Source organism: Eurypyga helias, unplaced genomic scaffold (genome assembly GCF_000690775.1).
Source record: "Eurypyga helias isolate BGI_N326 unplaced genomic scaffold, ASM69077v1 scaffold34062, whole genome shotgun sequence".
Lineage (NCBI taxonomy): Eukaryota > Metazoa > Chordata > Aves > Eurypygiformes > Eurypygidae > Eurypyga > Eurypyga helias.
Genome location: NW_010235873.1, coordinates 7,644 through 28,868, shown reverse-complemented (window position 1 = coordinate 28,868; position 21,225 = coordinate 7,644). Strand labels below are relative to the sequence as shown.

The 21,225-nt window shown below is 35.9% G+C and overlaps 1 protein-coding gene across 1 annotated transcript; it reads right to left on the bottom strand.

Moving 5' to 3' along the window:
- Positions 1-825: 825 nt before the first annotated feature.
- SLC6A15 (solute carrier family 6 (neutral amino acid transporter), member 15) lies at positions 826-19,620 on the bottom strand (the record flags this gene model as incomplete). Its single annotated transcript, XM_010146906.1, has 8 exons — positions 19,137-19,620; positions 10,522-10,679; positions 9,893-10,019; positions 7,859-8,040; positions 6,191-6,301; positions 2,304-2,545; positions 2,007-2,199; positions 826-1,018 (listed from the first exon to the last, which is right to left on the bottom strand). Coding segments are annotated over exons 1-8 (1,495 nt in total), but the record flags the coding sequence as incomplete, so codon positions are not given.
- Positions 19,621-21,225: the final 1,605 nt, after the last annotated feature.

The following is a 21,225-nucleotide window of genomic DNA, read 5'->3' as shown; positions in this document are numbered from 1 at the left end:
CATTCTATGATTCTATGATTATTATCAAAGTATTCAGTAGTCAAGAAAGTGAAGTGGTGTGCTGTATCGGGGTTACCTCTTAGAAAATATATAATTATTTCCTACATAAAGTTAGATGATGTTAAAGCAGCTTATTAAATTTTTTATGTTTTATCCTTCCTGTCACAGGTATGGATATGAAATACGAATTTGAACCTAAGTCCCTTGCAGCTGTCCTGAAGATTTTCCAAAACCTAACTTCCACATTTTATGCTGATGTTCTAGATCAAAAAGAAAAACTAAAACAAGACAATGAGAGCTACATGAACAGGCTACACCTCACATAACTTTAGGCATTAAAAAAAAAGAAAACAAAACAAATAGACATCTTGTTTAAGACCCACATTCAACAGGGAAAAATATATTCCTCTGGAGAGTAACTGTACTGATTTTTAACATAGTAAACATTTCATCATAAATTAGTATTTCACTGGCCTACTGAGGAATAATGTATAGTAATTTGCAATGTATTTTCATTCTTTCCTTTTGCTTTGTTTCCCTGATCTGTGACACAGGCTGGAATGGAAAGCATTCTGTAAGAGCTCAGGACTGACCACACAGAAACCTGTAACTTTAATTTCCATTAAAACTTAAGTTCAAGAATGCTCCTGCTCGTGTAGGTATTAATGTGCCTGTGCCTAGAAGTACAGTCTGGAATACAGTGATTTACTGCTCTGTAAAACACCAGCACTGCAAACTTTCATGTCAAAACCCAAGACTTCACACTCTCAAAAAAAAATCTTTATCTTATTGCTCTAGTGAGAAAAGAAAGTTTGTGCAACTCACCAGTAAGAACTTCTTTCCTGACTTTGAAGGTATCAACAATGGGTGTGATGATGCCTTCAATGGTTCCAAACATGCTTCCAAGTCCCAAATTTACCAGCATGAGGAAGAACATGACTGACCAGAAGGGAGAAGCAGGGAAGTGGGTCATTGCTTCTGTAAAGGCAATAAAAGCTAAACCAGTTCCTTGAACCGCCTGTCAGTGAGAAAAAAATCCACATTATTATTCATGGACAGTTTGGTTTTTCCTTTTTTTGTACTGTGACAGTCTGGCTTCATTTTCATGGAATAGCATTGACTAAATCTTAAAGCTAGAGTGGGAAACTGCTATTTAAAATGTGATTCTTCCAAACCTGCAAACTTAATTAACACTATTTACTGCAATATTTGATTTGGCTGAGAATCTGTAAGTTGATTAGTATTAACAACACACGTCTTTCTTTCACTGACAATTTTGCATGAGCTATTTATACAGGACTCCTACAAAATACACTGTTTTCTCTAGTAAAGGAGTTCTTTTCTGTATCTATTTGTTTCAAATTCAAATGGCAGGAATCATATAGAAACTTTTAATGTCTAAGTCACTGATTTGACATTTTAGCTTCAGATTTTGATGCCACTACATAGAGGTCAATGTTTAAAACTGGAGGTCTGCCTGAAAAAGCTAGAAAAATTTCTTTTACAGGTCTGGCTTAGTGTAATATTGTAAGATTTCAAACCAGGATTATATTCATTGAACAATGACCAAATAAGTAAAGAATAACTTCTTTTACTTTCTAGTGAACTAGTACCTAAATTTAATAATGGTATCTTAACATTAGAAGACATCATAGTTGGAGATGTACAGGTATACCTCTGTTCAGCATTTGGAAGAGTCCTCACGCTGAACTCTTGTGAAAAAAAGAACTTTAAAAACTTATCACCTCCTGAAGAGAATGATACAATGATCAAAATATATTACAAATCAGTGAAGACTTATTAAAACATCAGACCCAAAAGTCTTCAGGTAAGCTGGAATGCAGCCCCGCACAGAACTTTGTTTTGACAGGGATCTCTATAGGTGCGCTGCTCATAGGCACACTGTACTGATACTCCATGAAAGTGGACTTCACAGTTTATTTCAGGTTTAACAAATATTCATCCATTTACAAGCTCTGTATTTAAGACATACTTATTGCTCTCACCTTATTAAGTTCATCTTCAATTTGACAAGATTTCAGGCCAAGAGAATCAAACTCTTCTTCTTTAACTTTCTGAATAATATCATAAACTAAATTGTAATCTTCTGCTGTAATGCTTGAGAAATTGATATGATGTGGGATCATATCTTGGCTCAGATTGCCTGTTTTCAAAAGTTTTAAAATCTTCTCTGAATTTCTGTAAAACACAATAAAATAGAGAAATCAAATTTGATGATCTGTTTTAACTCATAAATGAAATATACCATAAAAATAATTGAAAAAAAAAATGGATATTCATACTGGATAACACATTTTTCATTTATGATATTGGCTTTGAAGCCCAGAACTGCAAACACCACCAAAGTCGCCAGCACAGAAGTGAAAAAATTGATGAAGGACACCAGTACAGCATCAAAATGGCAGTTGTTGTCTCTCTTGTTGTAGCTTGAAAAGGCAATGACTCCACCAAATCCAAGCCCTAAGGCAAAGAACACCTGAGTAGCAGCTTCTCTCCAGACCTTGGGCTCCAGCATTATTTCAAGCTGTTTGAAATTAGATATAATATATGTCAGCTATAAAATGCATTTCTATTATATGAAAAGACAACAGAAAAAAATAAACAGGAAGACAACCTACATCACAAAATGCTAATACTCCACTACAAATATATTTGCATTATGATACAATGAAAGCTGAATGTGACACCTAAAGTTGAGCAAACTTATGGGCCATAATTTCTACTGATTTAATACATTAAAACCTTAAAGAGAAATAGAGTATGTTCCCAACAACGCGACTCTACTGGAGCTATACAGTAACTGCACTAGCAGCTAGTTATACTGTGAAATAAGAGGCAATATCTGGGTGTTTTTTACAGTATTTACTGTCTTTTCTTTTTACAGCACACGTATTATCTGTTGTTAGAATTCAGATTTATTTTGAGATTATCAACCCTCTTATAAATGTAGTACGCATGCTGAAAGTTGTTTTGTTGTCACTTTAAAAAATTTAGAAATTCACCATAAGATACACATGCCTAATTCTATTACATGCAAGTATGTAAAGCAAAATGCAACACAAGAAATAAAGGCTGGCCACCACAATCTGTATAGTCCACGAGTCAAATCTCCCTTAAGCTAGATGCCTTGAACTTACCTGAAGTTAAATGGGTCTTGTATTTGAGGGACAACTAAGGCTTTTATCAAAAAATTTAACTGTACTGCTCCTTCAGATGATCATACTTCAAGAAATATCTTTCTTAAAGTTATGAGTCATCATCTGTCTATCTCGGGTCCTTCTAGATACTGAATCATAAAAAAAGATCTACATATGAAATAGAAACACTAGATTTTCTGAAGTTGATTCAGGACGTCCATTCATTTAACAGTGACAGACCTTACTTCTTCTGCGAATGTGCTGGGGTTATCTGCTGGGGTTTTTTTAACCCCTAAGCTTATTGAAAAGAGTAAAACTAAAAAGCATCTACATAGATGCCACCATCAGAAGCCTGACTGTCTTACTCTGAGGGAAGTAAAAATAAATATCTGCTACTGTTACGATAACATTCTGAAAAATTTTCCAGTTTCCCACATAGGTATAATATTCATTACAGATAGGTAGCAGATACCTTTTCCAGTCTTTTACGTAACTTTAAAATATAACATATTTGAAAATAAAATTGTTTATGACAATGACTTGTTCCTGAGTTATAATTATTGTTATAATTACAATGCACAAGTAGCTATTGCACAGTTGAATTTGCCTGTACCGCACTGTCACGCTAGAGCTTTTCCACCAGAGGGAGCTCGAGGAATAGTCTTAATTTTACTGACTCTAAATAGTCTAAGTATCAAAACACTTCTCGCTTTCTGCAATATATCATTTGGTATTATCAAAGGTATACATTCTCAGGTACACAGTGCCTAGGAGTTCAAAATAAACTTGTAATTGATTTGCTATTATAAGATATTTTCTGTGAAATTTTGGGAGGTCTGTATTTAAGCTTCCTACAGTCCTACAGTTTCATTGTAGTAGTTCCCTTCAGTGGACTTTCCATATACCTTTCTTTATGTTTTTCATTAAGGTTATTATTTAGAATTTCTGCTTCGTTCATCAACCATGCAAAAGGGAGAAATTCTCCCCTTCTTCCTTAGCCCTCTGCTCTCATACCTGTACCCATGTGTGGCAGTCACTGTGAGCTTACACAGCTGTAGTATGGGAATGTGTTGGAACGTCTGTGGTCAATATGGGGTCATTTGCTGAACTCCCCCTCCCCTTTCATGTGTATCTACCTGGATTATTTTCAACCTAGATGCGTTCGGCAATCCTCTTTACAGTCTGCCTGCCCAAATAAACTGTCATCACAATGGAGCAAACAGGAACAGCAACAGGTTGAATTCCTCCTGGAGTCTGAAATCCTTCAGGTAGTTTCCTATGAACCTACGTCCAAATCAGTGTTCAAGTACAGAAACAATCACAGATTATAATGAAAATACTTTTGAAGGTTTATATTCACATATACTGTATGTGATATATAGGCCTCCTAACCTCAAGTTTACACTGCAACCTAAATCCTGAGATACAGAACTGGAACCCAGTAGAAGAAATTAAATAAATTTTTTTTTTTCAAGATTGTTTATCTGAACACTTGAAGCAGCTGTATGATTAAGATATAAAGTAACTATAAAGTAAACATCAGCTGCAGTTTATTTTAGGTCTAATTCATGAAAGATGACATAGTGAAGGGTGAACAGGTGCTGGCATTCCAAGGGAGTTGCAGTGTTTACTTTCCCTCAGAATCTAGTGGTACTTCTACAGTTAAAGAAAGGATTAATACTATGTTGAGAAACAAAATTGTAACTTCAAGAGGTCTGTATTCCATCTCTGCTATAAACTTTGTCTTTGACAATAAGCATTACATTTCTCTGTCCCTCAGATTTCCCCAAATTTTCCCAAACACATTACAAGTTCCTGCAGAACCAGGACTCTATAAAGCGGTGACAGCAAGCACAACTGCGTATCACAATGGGAGAAATAACAATGTGATAGCTAGGAAAGGTCATTTTTATAGAATGACAGTTCTTCACAGACTCAAAACACCTTGAATCCAAACAACTGACAACATCTTGTCATCTGGCATTAGCCACTATGTGCATTGATTTTAATCAACTTATTTGGCCTTCATTTTTGAAACATCAGTTCTGTTCCGCTGAACTGTATTATGAAACTGACTTGGTGGAAAGTCATAATACAATAATTCATAATATAATATTTCATTTCAAACATAATACAATTATGTTTCAGTATTGTTTGAAATGATATACAGTATTTCATAATACAATAATAATACAATATGAAGCCCAGCATTATGCATTCCTGAGCAAGTATGGCTCTAACTACTCAGACATGCTATTCCTGTAGTATAGTTACAAGCATCTGAGATGGGTGTGGGTAGAATTTAGATCTTCAGGCTAAATAATGATTCGTAACATCCCTTCTCACCACCGTAGTTAAAAAATCTAAAGTTCTGTAAGACACATTCCTGGTCAAAATGCTGACAGTAAAAAAAAAATGCTTAAACCTGTGGCTATCTTGCATGTTAACCATCAGGAACATGTTATGGAAAGCTGAATGGTGAGTACTAACACTATTTTTATAAGATGAGCCGAGTATTGAAGACAAATCTCATGTACTTCTGGGCTACTATGCAAACAGCTTTGTTTCTAAAAAGGGACAAATCTGAGCTCTTTCAAAAGGGACAAGTTAGTTAAGTAAATAAATCCATGACTGCATTCAGGGTAAGGCATTTCCCTGCAACATCCCAGAACTAGGCATTTCAATCCCAGAGAATAGCTAGATTTAAGATTCACTTCTCTTCATTATTTGGAGCTTTCTAAACATCCTAAATGCTGGAAAAGGCATCTTCAGTTGCTTAGCTTTGTAAAGGCATCTAACCCTGTGAACTTGTCACCTAAGGGAGGTAACTTTACACAGACACTTAGAACACTTAGAGCCTTTGGACCTTAGGGCTTGATATTGTGCCATTGAGGTCAAGCATTTTGCAATTTAACCAAACAGGAAAATGGTGAAATGTTCTATGAAAACAATAAGCTTAAATGAGAGCATTCATAAATGGTCAAATTGCCACTTAAACTTTAATACACTGCAAACAGAAATAAAGCACGTACCTTAGGTGTGAACATGTGACGAATTCCATCCACTGACCCATTAAGGAGCAGCCCTCTGATCAGGAAGCATAAAAGCACGACATAGGGGAAAAGGGAACTAAAATACATGATCTGTAAAACATTAAAAAGGAATTTAACATGACAGCCACAGACTTTATTTTTAATGGCTTCATTCATTACTCACTATATGAATTGATAATCATACACTTTTAAGAAATAAGCAGAACAATTCCCATTCCTCTTGTCTCTGCAGAACAAAGCAAAAATCACATGACTGTAAAATAAATTCTGTACTGTATTAAAACAATACAGTTGCCATTGTGTTGACTAAGAGATAATAAACTACTGAGCTTCCAGGGAAATTCCGTATGAATTTAATGAGATGACAACTAGGACAGAAGCAGACTGTTTTAGAAATCCTTCACTTTACAAATGCACTTTGATTCAAGTACGTAGTATGGTAAAGATAAACTGTGTGAACAGAAACTCATTCTTTCTTCAGAAAGAGAGAAGACAGAGTAAGTGGCAAGTATCTAACCAATGGATTCAAACCACTAACTCTTACTGCCAAAACAGAAGAAAGCTGGAGATACGCTCTTGTCCTACAGAAATTATTAAGGATGTAGTAGGTTTGGGCCATAAAAACTAAAAAGCAATAGTGCACTCACTAATGTACAACAAAATGCCATGAAGTTGTCAGAATCCCGAGCACAGTGCTGCACAGCTTTCCATGCTGAAGCAGCATGCTTTGTGAAGCCACTTTCAGACTCCTGTATCACTTCAACACTTGTATAACAGAATACCTTTCTGACACACTGATTGGCTCATTTATCTAATACAAAGGGTAAATAAAAACTTAGTAGTCAAATACAATCTTTTATTCTCCATTGTGAATGAAAACAAACCTATTCCGTGATTTAATGTTTAGTAAATTGATTCTCTTGGTAAACTTGCTATTGTTTCTTTAACTGAAATACACGATAAAGATGTCACAGAAGTTTCCACCTCAGTGCCAGATCTTTTAAACACAAAGAATTTCACTATTAGAACAGATAATTTTTCATCTGAAAGTCTCATTGGGACCAACAGAGCAAGCAAACGATTCACTAACCAACGCAGCTGGCTACAGGGAAAGAAGACAAGGTGATGGACTCAGATGCAAAGGGATAGTTAGTCATTAGTCAAAAGAAACAATCCAGAATCCTGAAGAGCAGCTGTGTTAGTGACAGAAGAATGGATACCAATTGCAGCAACAATATAAAGAATAATGCCCTGGAATTGTGAACATCTGAGTGCACTGCAATCATACTTTGAGTATACATGGGAACCTAATTCCTCAAACATTCAGAAACAGAGACTTATGCTGCATTAACAATTCAACAAAGCTGAGGTACAGTTACTTGCAACAGTCATTTTAACGAGAACAGAAATGATTCTTCAGATCTCCATTCCCACTAAATTACTACAATTCCCACTAAAACCACGTCAGTTTTAATGCTTAACTAGTAACATTCCTCTACTTGAGACTATACAAATATTGAGGTGAGTCACAGCTGCTAACCTGCTCCTACAGATTTTATGAGAGAGTAAACCGAGGGTGTGGTGAACAAAAATGTCGTGAAATGTTTCAAAGTAAAACACTGACATTTAGGTAAACAGTATACTCACTTTGCCTGAAGACTGAATGCCTTTGATCATGGCTAGGCATACCATGACCCAGGCAGCCAGCAAGCAGATAGTCATCTTCCAATTTAAACCCCCACTCTCGGACAGAGAGCTGGAAATGTTCAGCGCTTCTCTGTACCAGTAGTAGGTGGTTGCAGAACTTTTTTCACACTCTGGCTCCACAACTGTCAAGAGATGTTAGCAAGTAAAGAATGGGTTCAGGACAGAAGTGTCTTCCCAATATTTCATGACAATGTTGTATCAATTCCCAAAATCTCCAATTGTGCCACCATAGTTTACTGAGAAACTAAACTACAAGAGTCTTAAGTCATTCTTTAAAAGTGACTGCTATCAGTGAAAGGTTCTTGGTACATCTTTTTAAAACACCCTTTTGGGATAATGTATTCCTCTGCATATGGTCAATCCAAGCCCTCAGCAGAATTTAATTTTCACTTAAGTACTAAATAGTAGGAAGGCCTAGATGAAGGCAAACATTCCATTTATCACACATAAGATTAAGATTACCTATGTATGATACTGTGACTTATATACTACAAAAAGTATCTCTCTGAACAGCGAATTGTATTAGTTTTGAAAATATATGGAAAGCGAATTCCCAATGGTGTCTGCTTTGATATGATACTCAAATCAACAGGCACTTAATTACTATTATAAACGATAAAATAACATGATACTAAAGTGATGAGAAAAGGAAAAGCTGCGGCTTCTACACAGCTATGTTAAATGGAAGTTGCTATGTGTATTCCAGAAGTCATTTTTTTATTACAGTGTAATTCTGTTTTAGTCGTTACCGAACAGTTTTAACAAATTGTGTGAATCTAAATATAACACATAGGAATAGAAAGAATTCTTCAAAAAAAGTATTTACTTAACTTTTTTATAAATCCTTTGCACCTGACAATCAATCGTATCTCTAAGTTAGGTTCTGAGTCAAGGTTGCTTAATTAAAAAAAAAAAATACAAACCCACACAACATTTTAAGAAACCTAGCACAGGTATCAGATCTTCACTGAAATAAACTGCCAAAAAATGACAGGATGTTATCAAATATACCAGTTTTCTACGTTTAAGCTTAATTGAGATGACCTCTGCGTAAGTTAGGCTGACACACTGTATCTTAATATTTAGGCAGGATGTAAACAAGCACTGTGGCTTGATTAATGGACAACAGCTTGTGAAATAAAGTCAGTTTGGCTGTCTGCCAACATTCACATATACTGATTATTTCAAACAACTGCAGCAAGCAACTCCAGTGAAGACACTATAAAAACGTACAACTTTTCAAATGTCTCTGATTATGTCCTTTATTAAGGGGGTAAAAAACCCCACAAAAGGTAAGTAAAGAAAATTTAAGATTGGAAATAAAACAAAAGAAATATCTCCTATTTCAAGAGCAGGAATAATGCAAAGTATATAACTATTACAAGACAGGCAAAACCAAGGGATTAGGAAATTTTAATGCTGTTGTATATGTCCTTTTCAGACCATCTCATTGTAGCAACAAACCAATCACCAATTAACCAATTTCTATTAGTTTACAAAGCAAACAATGCTTTTCACAAGCATTTCATTGATGTTTACAATTTTCCATTTTCTGCTTTGTTACAAATGCAACACTTACTGCTTTGTCACCAGGGAGTATCCTACCAACTGAAATGTAAAACTATCCTTCCTCCACCTTGCTTTGTCACCAAGCAAGCAAAAAAAGCAGTACCAAAATCAGAAAAAAAGTAATCAGAACTTCTTTTTTTTTTCCTACAACACACTAAAGAGCACTATCCTAATTTCATTACAATTTAAAATGCTGTTGACAGTGATGTTGCTTTCCAGATACAGTATATTTATCTTAGGTTTCTTAATGTGACATCTTATTAAGATGCAAAAGCAGCTTTGCATAGAACACTTTTTCCTCACAAGTATCCCTTTACATTGTATTTATTTTTTTCTCCTTTTTGTTTGAAACTCTCAAATTTTATATATTTTATATAATTTTTAATAACAATAATATAGACTTACAGGTATGAGATGTATTTTTAACTAAAGGACACTGGTCCCATGGTAATGGATGCTGAAAAGACTGGGAAAAGTAGAACAAACTCCATCCAATAATAACATTGTAGTACAGGGCCACAAAGAAACATACCTATAAGAAAAAAGACATAAAGAGTTACATTTACTAAATACGTATTTAGTAAATACATATATTGTTAATTAAAAAAAACCTACTGAACTTCTGCATGTTTCTGCATACCAGCCAGTGAACCTAATTTTAACTATATTAAGTCACAATAAGAATTGAATGGCTTGCCCCATTAAAGTACCTGACATTTTTTAAATTTTCACTTTTCTCTGTATTTATCGTGTGACACCTCTATCTTTACAGGCTTTTCTTTTCCAGAAGACTACTCTGTTGCCTAGTTCCTAATTTGAAAAGAATCACAAAATAAAAGTTGACTCATTTTACAGATGTGTCTGCATTACTATTTTTAATGTACTAATTTAAGTTTTAACATCTCCCAAAACACTTGTCAACCAACCCTGAAGCCCAGCTACAAATCATCTCAATGGCTTTTTGCTGCAGCAAAACATTAAGTCTAAATCATACAGACTGAAAGCAAACCACACAATTAACATTAAAAACTTACTACACAGCTTGCAAATCCAATTCCTCCAAGTTTAGGGCTGATATAATTCCACACTCCAATACTCCCTCGGCGGATCCTCTGCCCCACAGCAAGCTCCAGGAAAAAAAGTGGAATCCCTATTATCAGTAGCAAGATTAAGTATGGCACAAGATAGGCACCTATGAAAGGAACAAAGTGTAAGTCAGAGTGAGAGGAGGAAGCGTCCGAACTTGACACAACAAATTTGAAACCTTCAAATAGCTTTGAGTTTTAATTAGTGACATTCACTGGAAAGCTTTTGTCATCACATGCAAAGATTAATTTTACCTGAACCTTGTAAGACACAAAAAGCCCAGAGACGTCGAATTTCTAAAGCACTGTAACATATTAAGGCAAATCTTCTGCAAACAAGTTATCTCATCTAGTTGTTTGCTTGTGTGAAATTTTGGGCATTTGACCAAACTTTTTAGAGATATAGTGATGCAATCAGGAACTGGATCAGCATTTTTTAAAAAACTCTACACCTTGATGTTTAACAGAACAGCAAGACTGAACTTACAAAGGAAATACAGAACATAGTGTGCATACAACATTCTCATTTTCATCCAATCTTAAGCAGTTTCAGAAGATCGTCCTGTTGATTTCTCCATGTGAACCTCAGATGCTTAGAAAGGGGATGTCACAATGTACAGAATAATGATTCTATCCAGCTAAGCAAGGAAAATATATCAGCCTTTTTCTACCAGGCTCCAGACAGAGACTAGAGACATGAGGTGGAAATGAAATGGGAGTATTGTAGATCCAGATCTTGCAGTACTCACAAACTCTTCTTAAAGACGTATAGGAAAATATAACTTGTTACTTCACTGTTAGACATGTATACATAAAACAAATCCTTTTTTCAAGGTCTTATTCCCAGGAAGTGGTCACATACAATTCTAACTTCACAACTTATCTCCATTTCTTTCAGTAAAACTAATTGCAAGCAAATATGACCATGCACTTAGTGTATGGATAAGTTCAGAGCCTAACTTCCTCACTGCTGTTGCAAAGTATTTAGGACTAGAGCTAACAAAACATTCAGGCACCAGCAATTAACAGTGTGGCACCTAATTTTGAAATGCCTGCGTCTTATGCTGCAAAACAGAGCACTGTGCTGGCCACCTAACTCAAGGGGCTTTTGACTGCAACCACCGTAAGGCTAAAGAAAAGCACTTGAGAGATGCGGACTGTGGCATGCCAAAGCAAGCTACAAAGCAAAGATCTGAAGACCTCAGAAGCTTAGACTCATAGCTATTAAGCTGTACAATCAGTCTACTCATCTCTGTGATGAGAGAGAAGCTGAGCAAAGTTCAAAAACCAATTTGGGAGTTTATTCTCAACTCCAGCTAAGCCCTACTTCAAGTTTCTTCATCTAGCATCAACTTTCTAGGGCTTTTTTAGTTGTCTATCAAAATGCACTGTTATTTCCATGCCCTTAGAAAGCTTTCTCATGGAATATGGTTTATTTTAGTAAAGTTAAACTTTCCTAAACTGTGCAGGAGGCCTCAGATGTTCTAGTACCATCCACTCCTATTTATGTTCCCTTGCTATTTTGCTCTTCATGAAATACGCACAAATTGAACATCACCTTCCATTATAAAGATACTCCAAAGATCCTATGCATGGAGTAACTACAGACATGAGTCTAAGAACAGTAGGAAAAAAGACAGAGGAAACTATATCTGAGAAAAACTACAGGTGGACCAGACAAATAATATCAGTCCTATTTACCTTACAGTCTGTGGACTGTTGTTAAGAATGAAACAGCTCCTCGTGTTTTATTTTCATGGCATGATAATATGATATGCAATGATATTGCCTGAGCAGCATTTGGTCAAAGCCTAAATGCCAGGCTCTGAACAATGAGGTTTTAAGGTTACAATACTCCCTCATAAAGCCAAACATCACGGTTTATCTACCCATTTCAGCACAGTATAGACTGTCAACTGAAGTATTATTTCTACTGAGGTAGCAGTTACATTCCACTTCAGTAAAGAACATAAAGAATTTACTCTACTATGAAAAGAGACAACAGAGACAAAAGGAAGTAAACTTGAGGAAAACTGAGGAATAGAGTAACAACGACATTCCAAAATGAGGGGGACTCTCTGTCTTATGAATATATAATGCAAATAATACCATTAAATACCACTGATTTATCATCAGCATTCTCTCAAAAATTCTGTGAGACAGAAGTATACTGTAAAGTCACATTGCAAATGAGAAGCTTTGGCATCACCATCTTTAAACATTCGGTCATACAATTAATTGAAAGCCAACAGTACATAGTTTTTTAATTAGTGTAAGACTACTGTAAATGATACCTGAGGTCTTAATTAGACAGGTGTTGCATAGCTGAGCAGAGACAAGCCTAAACAGCTCAAAAAAATCGGGGCCTAAGTGACTTACCCTGTATCCCACTGGATGACTGTACTAGAGCAGGAACTGAACCCAGCTCTTCAGTGTCCCAGTCCACAACCTTAATCACAAGGCTGCAAATTAAGCACATGTTTAAAGACTGGGCTGACGTGGGTGTTTTATGGTGCAGTATCAATGTAAGTTGCAAGATTTATCAGTTAGATTCAACTAAAAGAGTTAAATAAATGTGGTGTCAAATCCACATAACATTATACATGACACAACCCTGTAATTCAGTGTGAGTAGCTAGCAGTTCACCTCTGTAACGCAGGGCATGTGCAGATCACCTGAAGCACTGGTCTTCTGATTATTCAAACCTCCTGAGATCCCTTCTGATCTTGTGCCCCTCCCCAATAGATAGACAAAATGGAAAAGAGTGCACACATGAGTTTCAGTGTGATATAGTTGTATAATCCAGCTACGTCCAAATTGTGTATCACAGATGCAAGGGGCTTCTGTGTCCCATGGCCAAATTGCGACCACAGCATCTCTGGTGAAGTTACTTTGTTTCAGCCTTCCTTGAAGCTAGACATACTTCAAAGAACTGTAAGACATCTTCATGTCATCACAAAACACAATCACTGTGGAAACAGCTCAGCATGTCTCTCATTTGCCAGCACATGAAAACATGGGTCCTTGGAGTTACAATGTTGAATAAGCATCATTTTTATTTGAATTAGAACAATAAACTATTCAGACTGGCCATGAACAGTACCCTGCAGTTAGTTACATTGTCTGCTAGAACTGCCAGCTAAGCAGCCTTCTCAATATTAGAATACTGTGTGGTTCAGGATCCCCAAGTGCCCTTTCTACATCTTCAAAATTATTCTACTATAACGTCACTTTTTTGCATATTTTGGCCTTAAACACTGGCTTTCATTATTAAAAAACTCATATCAACTTCATAACGAAAAAAATACATATATATCTCATCCTTCTTCAGTAGAACGAATGACAAAGATACAAAGGATTTCAGGAACTAGTGAATGTTAATACTGTGCACAGCACTGTTCTAATTTCTTAATTTTTTTTATTTAACCAAACACTGTAATGGGATAACTGGTAAATTGTCTCTCTTAATGTAACACTATGTACTACATTTGACATTATTGATAGAAATGGAGAATTAACACTGTTTAAGTTCTTAAAAACGCTCAGAGAAAAAAAAAAACAAACATAAAACTACATGATTCCTAGTGATTTAAGAGTTGGAAAATAATTATAGAAGCAGTAATGCCAGGTGACATAACTATTATCACCTTGATCATACAGAGGAACTTTTATTCTCCTAGCCATTCCTGATATAACCTGAAAAATCTAATAACTTTCCAGATTTGTTCCAACTGCTGCTGAGCTAGTTTTTAATTAAGTGTCTATTGCCTGATTTAATTCTTATTTAATGAAGAGCTTTACCACCATCTTGAGAAGACATCCTAGTTCTTGTAGCTTACTGGACACTTACTAATAGAAAGCTAGAAAGAAGATGATATTCAGGTGAAGATCGGCTTATTTTCAATATCTAATAAAATCTTCCAAGTTATGACAAGCGGGCAACAAAATACTACAGGTTTACAGTCTAATAAGCTCTTTTAAGAGAGATTCTTTACCATTAAAAATACAAACAGCTTTTACTACTCTGAAATATGGTTTTATGTTTTATCAGTAGGCAGTTGGCTAGTTCTCTTGACAGAACTATGCTTAAATGATGAAAATCCTCTTAGCCGACAAAGTGTAATGAAAAATTACACTTGCAAAATAAAAATAAGGCATTTTCAATGTTTTCACACTGAAGTACAACTACATTTTGTGTCTTAAATCAGAATTTCCAAAATAATACTTAAGTCATCAGTGAATTCAAGGCACTGATTATAAATTATTGGTCAAAAGCTAAATAATAAAGCCACTGAATCCATACACAGTTTAGGAATACAAGGGAATACTTGCTTTGTTCCCATTCCACTTGTATTACACAATCAGATTGTAGCTTCTAATGACTACTCAGTCTTCAACAGTTTACATACTATTCCCTCAGCACTTCTCAGCAATAGCTACTTTCCTTTTTATAAGACCACAGAACTTAACTGCTCATTCTGATGGTAATTCAGTATAAAATCCAGGTTACTTAACTGTAAAAACTCAGTATGTGACTCTACCCATGTCAATCTTTTAAAAACATAATAGCAAGATAATCTGCCACAGATTTCCTTACGCTGCTCACAGCTTTTAGCTGTTTATCATTTCTTACTAGTTCTTTTGACTTTTTACATCAGAGATATTAAAAAGACTGACCTTAAAAAAAAAAAATCAGGAAAATTAAGTTAATGCTCATGAAAATGCAACACAAAATTTTTGTGCGTGCAGTACTTTGTAGACTCCCAATAACACCTGCAACACTAGAAGCGCCTCTTACGTAACTGTTCACTTGTCTTCATGACAAAACTCACTCAAATATCACTTATTCTATCAGAACAGCTAATTTAGTTTGCTTTTGTTACCTCTAATATGTGAAAAATGCCATTTTAATTCTGCTAATCCTAAGTGAAAACAAAAACCTAACAGATTAAACTTTAAATATTTCCTTTGTTTGAAAACAGTGAAAGGCGTGCAAGCTATTCACCAGATAATAGCAATGAGCAGCAGAAAAATATAGGTCTAGTTTGTCACTATTTATCAGCCTCACGGCATGACTGGGTAGACCTGAGCAGTTTATTTTTAAGGCTCACTATCAATCATAGGAAGTTGAGGCAGCTTTGAACCTATTGCATGCTAACAAAAATTATGAAATTGTTACATAGGAACCATGTCTATCTAAACAAATACATTATTTGTCTTCGTATAATAAATGAGTAATATATAAACCCTATAGTGTAACAATGAGAAATGTAAAAAATCTTTAAAGCTAAATTTGATCATACGCAGCTCCAACGCAAATCACCTTTGTGAGGTACAAATGAAAGAAACAGCCTTTTTTATCTGCTAGGCTGCAGGGAGTGGAAGAGGTGCCTTAATTGCCAGATGGGGACTGAGCATTGCCTACCAGGGTCAAGCGGGACCTGTGGTGAGGACAGAGCTGAAGGCAGAGAAATCTACAGTAATTTCCTCTAAACTTTACTGAACACCTTCAGCCTCTCATTTGCAGAGCCTGAAAATTCCTTTGAGCACTCCCTCTCATCCCAAGTCAAGAAAACGAGCACCCTGGAGTGCTCCCAGTCTCTCCCGAACCATTCTCTTTCTCGACACTTCCTGCATTACATCCCAGCTGTTCAGAAGTTCATCCCTGCTACATACTACACGCTTCTCTCATGTTTTTTTGTGGGAAAGGGCCAGGTGTGAAAGCCAGCAAAGAGCTACCCAGTCTAGCTGTACCTTAAATGAGAATAACAAATACAAGATATTACTCTAAATATTTATGAGTTTATATGAATTAAAGCAACAGGAAATCTGTTAAAGCATCACAAGACAGAAAGCAAAAGCAGTTGTTTTGGTGGTACATACCAGACCTGGAAATAAAGATTAGGAAGTACCTACGGACAGCCAAGTATCAGTGCAGGGCAGCGATGCGCAAGTTAGCGATGGTACCGCAGGCACCTCACTGTAGCAGTACAGAGCCTTGAAGTCAGAAGCGTTGATATACCACAGGTCATAGCCATGAACAAACCCAATCCCTCCAGAATCAGGGCGGTAAACACCCTGTCTTTCCTTCACAGAACCTTCTAATAATATACATCTATTTGGGCTAACTTTTCTCTGTCTTTGCTATTTTAATTTTGTTGCTTTTGTTGTTTATGTCACAGAAGTTTGCCTGTTTTGTTTTTTTAAAAAAGGCAAAATTGACGATTATTACATGGTTAGGATTTGTCTTCTCTTTTATTGATGGCTTTGGATCACCTAATACTGGAAGACACCTGTGAAGGAATCTAATGAGTAACTAAAACAAAAAGAAGTAAAAAACATGAACTTGGAGTAGATTTACTGGCTTACCATTTTTTTCATATACTCCCTCGTGTAGTGGTATTTGTTTGATATAAGTTGCTTAAACATAGGAAGAAAATTAAAAATGTTTGGACAAGACTGAAGGTGAAGACCTAGCCATACACCTCATGAAAATTCACAGAACGACTGTTTACCTCATACTCAGAGACTTCAAGGAGTATTTATAGTACAGCTTTCTCAGCAAGACTACGGAACAGTTCTGACGCTGGTATTTACAATGGCTTGCATAAAAACACTCGAATTTTACCCATAATGAAACATATATGAAATAACATGTAGCAGAAAACTGGAACCTCATATAAAATATGTGGAGTATTTTTACCCTGACTCTGAACTTTTCCTTCCCTCCTTTTCCCTATACCTTCACACACCTGTGAGAATTATCTGTCCATCTGTGCACACATACACAGGCACCAATGTACTTTACATGTTTCAATATTTTGGGTCACCTTCTCCATCTTGCATTACAGCTAACATGAAAACCAAAAAGCTTTAGCTCTAAAAATCACTTTCTGTTCTCTGTTGTTCTGAAGGCTGCAATTTCCTAAAGTAGTGATAAAATTATTGTTAAAAGCCAAATACATCCTTGTCTCAGCCATGTGCAGAAAACATTATGTCTCCACAGACTGTCAGATATCCAAGTTCCTGCAATCACAGGACAGGTGAAAGCATTTAATTTCAACCTGAAATGACTGCATATTTATTTTATCAGGTTTGATCAATGAAGTGCCATAATCCCTGAAGGTTGGGTTGGGTTTTTTCCTAAATCGTGAAATTATTAACTACTTTAATACTTTATATTTTATCTGAATTAAATTAACACTCACTGACAGATTAACTTTAGAAGTACTGGACAGTATGAATCCACCAGGTTAAGAAGCATACCAACAGATTTTTTCTGTTGGTTCAAAGGAGAATCTAATGACATTAGTAACTATTTTAAAACAGGCTTTTGAAAGGGACACAACAACACAAAACAAACCTGTAAACTTTAGATTCCATATAAATTATTAAATCAACCATTTAATGACTTTCTCTCCAGAATAAAGAAGAAAAAAAATAAAAAGAAGCTCAATGAGTCAAGAAAAAAAAAAATCTTTTAACTAGATTTAAAGAATTTAGGCTTTATCCTGGAGATGGAATATCCAAAAGTATAGACTTCATTTTTACTGCTTGAACTGAATGAGAGAAAACAAAGTTCCAAATTATAATCTGATTATATTCTAGACTCATTTCTATACTCCTTAATTACATCAGTTTTACCATTCAACTTTAAAATCCAGCAAGAATAAAACGTCGTTCTTTATCTTCTGTTCTGTAGCACAGTTTCCCCCTTTTGTATCATAAAAAGTAAAAGGTTTGTTTTAAATTCAGCCAAGTAATTAGCTACAATAGGATGTGCAATAACGTAATATACTAGGGTACAGTACAGCATAGGATAAAACACTAATCCTGCATTCATAAAGGAAGGTCTCCAGCCTCATATTTCATACTACATTCAAGACCATAGATGGACAGCTAACAAATAAACAGCTTGATGTTATTGTTTTAAGTGAAAGGTTTTCTTATTTATGAAAATAGTTAACCATGTAACAGCACAAAACAGATGTATTCTCTTAATGTAAATGTTTTTAAATTATTCATTATCAGTAAAAAAGTCCTTTTCACTCCTACAGTATTTTGTTGTTCTTGCAGAAAGCAAATTATGATTTAATGGCTTAGGAGCTAAAGGTAATTAAAAAGTAAAGGTGTGAAGCTTAGTACCGCTAAATACTAAAGACCAAATACTGCTTTGGTCTTTTAAGGGAATGCAGATTTAATGCCTTGATTTATTGTCCAAGTACTATAAAGAACAGTTTAGCACAATAATAATCAGGTCCTAAATAATGCAACCCCACCATAATGATGTGTTTTGCTTAACCACTACTATGACCACTAGTTAAGGCCATACTGAGAACGTTCTATCCTAAAATAAGGAAACGGAACCTTAGAAGAATCTGCTACTTACTTTAACAGATGTGTCTCACTAAATAAAGAGAATATGGGGTTTTCCTCATAACTCTGGCAGAAATTGAAAGAAAATCTTGACATGCTGGATCTGGTTTTACTGTGGGTATCTCTGCTAACCTTGAAATCTGAAAGGTTAACTTCATCATTTATCTACTAACTTTCACCAGACTTACCTCCACCATTTTTCTGACACAGATATGGGAATCGCCACACATTCCCCAATCCCACAGAAAATCCAACTTGTGCCAGAATATACTGAAGTTTGCTGTTCCAAGCAGGTCTTTCATCTTCTACATCTGAGCCTTCTTCAACATCTACATCTTTTTCTTCTTGATCATCAACCATAAGTTCACTCTTCTTAAAGGCATCATCTGAAGAGTCTTCATTAGAAAGAAGGTCCTTAACTGACTCAATGACCTCATCATCTAGTTCTCTTTTCACTACCTTGCTGTTCTTAGGCATTTGTAGTATGAGCAAAAACAGTAGGGAAGTCAAGTTCAGCTGAGACAGATGAACAAGCGCTGAAGAAAGCTCTCCCTCTGCTTAGACAAAAATAGTGAAGAAAGAGATTGAAGATGGTCCCTGATGAGTCCTTGATACCAGGGAATCAAGAGTAAGAACTTCTGTTTCTGAATGTTTGTCCTACTGAAAGTATCTGTGGAAACATAAAACAAACAAACAAAAATTTTATACTATTATGCAGAAGAAAATTCAGAAACCATATGCTTTGGTTTGCTTCTGCTTATCTCAATGATTCGACAAAAGGAGTAAAAGAGGAGAAAGGGATGTTAAACCACTTTCACATTACAGAAATTAAATTTACTTTTTGGTCTTAAACATTTACGTAGAACACATTTCAGTCACTTGCTTGTGTTTAATTTTTGGTTTTGTTTCCTTATTTCCTAAATACTGATAGGCTAATTGCTCATATTTTGATGGCGTAACAAGATTCTTCTTAGCAGGCATAATGGGGTAGGCACTTTACATAAAATTTAGGAGCCCAATTCCATTACTTCCTGACTTAACAGCTGTACTTGAATTCATTAAAAATGTTTTAAACAAAGTAGATTAGGTTTTTCAGACCACTTCTGAAAGTCATGCAGCAATTAAGACTTTGATATATAGGATGGATCTAGTGCATCAAAAGCAAGGGTGACTTATTTTCCTGTATACATTCCTTGATGAAGAATAAGCACAGCCATTTTTTCAAAGGAGAGATGCTCACCTCTTAAAAGCTTTGATGCTTTAGATAGTTCCTTAGAAACGGGAAATTATTAAACCGACCTGAAACATCTGAAAATCTGTTACCAAATCCATTTTAAAAGGTCTGCTGTTTCAAACATGTATGTACAGACACAAATATGTCTCCATTTGAATATTCATTGTCTTAAAAGAAAAATACATCATTTGAAAAGACAGATTGACTTGCTTGCAGCTGCCATACTGAAGGCAACCATAACATTTTTGGGAGGAATGCTCTTTGAGAAATTCTTCACTAATCACATGAGACAAAACTAGTATGTGCAAAGCCATCCACACAATTAAGGGTCTTAATAGGGATTTAGATTTTGTGTTACGCTCCATGAAAGCCCTAAAAAGGGAATAAACGAGAAGTCTAATCAAGAACTGCTAACTGATGAGAATCTGAAATTACTCCAAGATACAGGAGACCCTTCAGCTTTTGCTTATGGACTTGCTGCAACATCTGGTCCACAGGACAAAGTCTGTATCACGTTCTGATGAACTCGCGCATAGCCAACCACTGCAAGGTATTACTATATTGTCAGCACAGTAATGGATAGATCAAGCACCTCACGGCTGCTTCAGTGGCAGACCAGAAGGAAAGACATTAAGCCACTGGAACCCAGCCTACTGCTTATCAAGATGAGACTTCACAACAACATAACTACAACCTCCTCCACCACAAGTACTGTCACCAGCCTTGTGGCCAACAGGACAACTACCTTTCTCACTAGTTTCCAAGGATTCAGAAGTTGAACTTCACTCCAGCTGCTTACCAAATTCCTTTCTAACCTCCTTCCACCCATTCCCCAGGCTCCTTCACTGACTTCTCACCTTCCCTCTCCCTCCTGTTACTGTCTCCTCTCAGCAGCTCCAGCTCTGGCAGACAGCCCAAGCAGAGCCTAGTGGCTCCTGATTGCTTCGTGCTCACCACTGACACTGGAAGAGTTCAGGGTCCTACAAACCTTCCTTCTGGCATGTGACAGAACTACTATCAGCCTTTGTTTTGTGTGATACCAG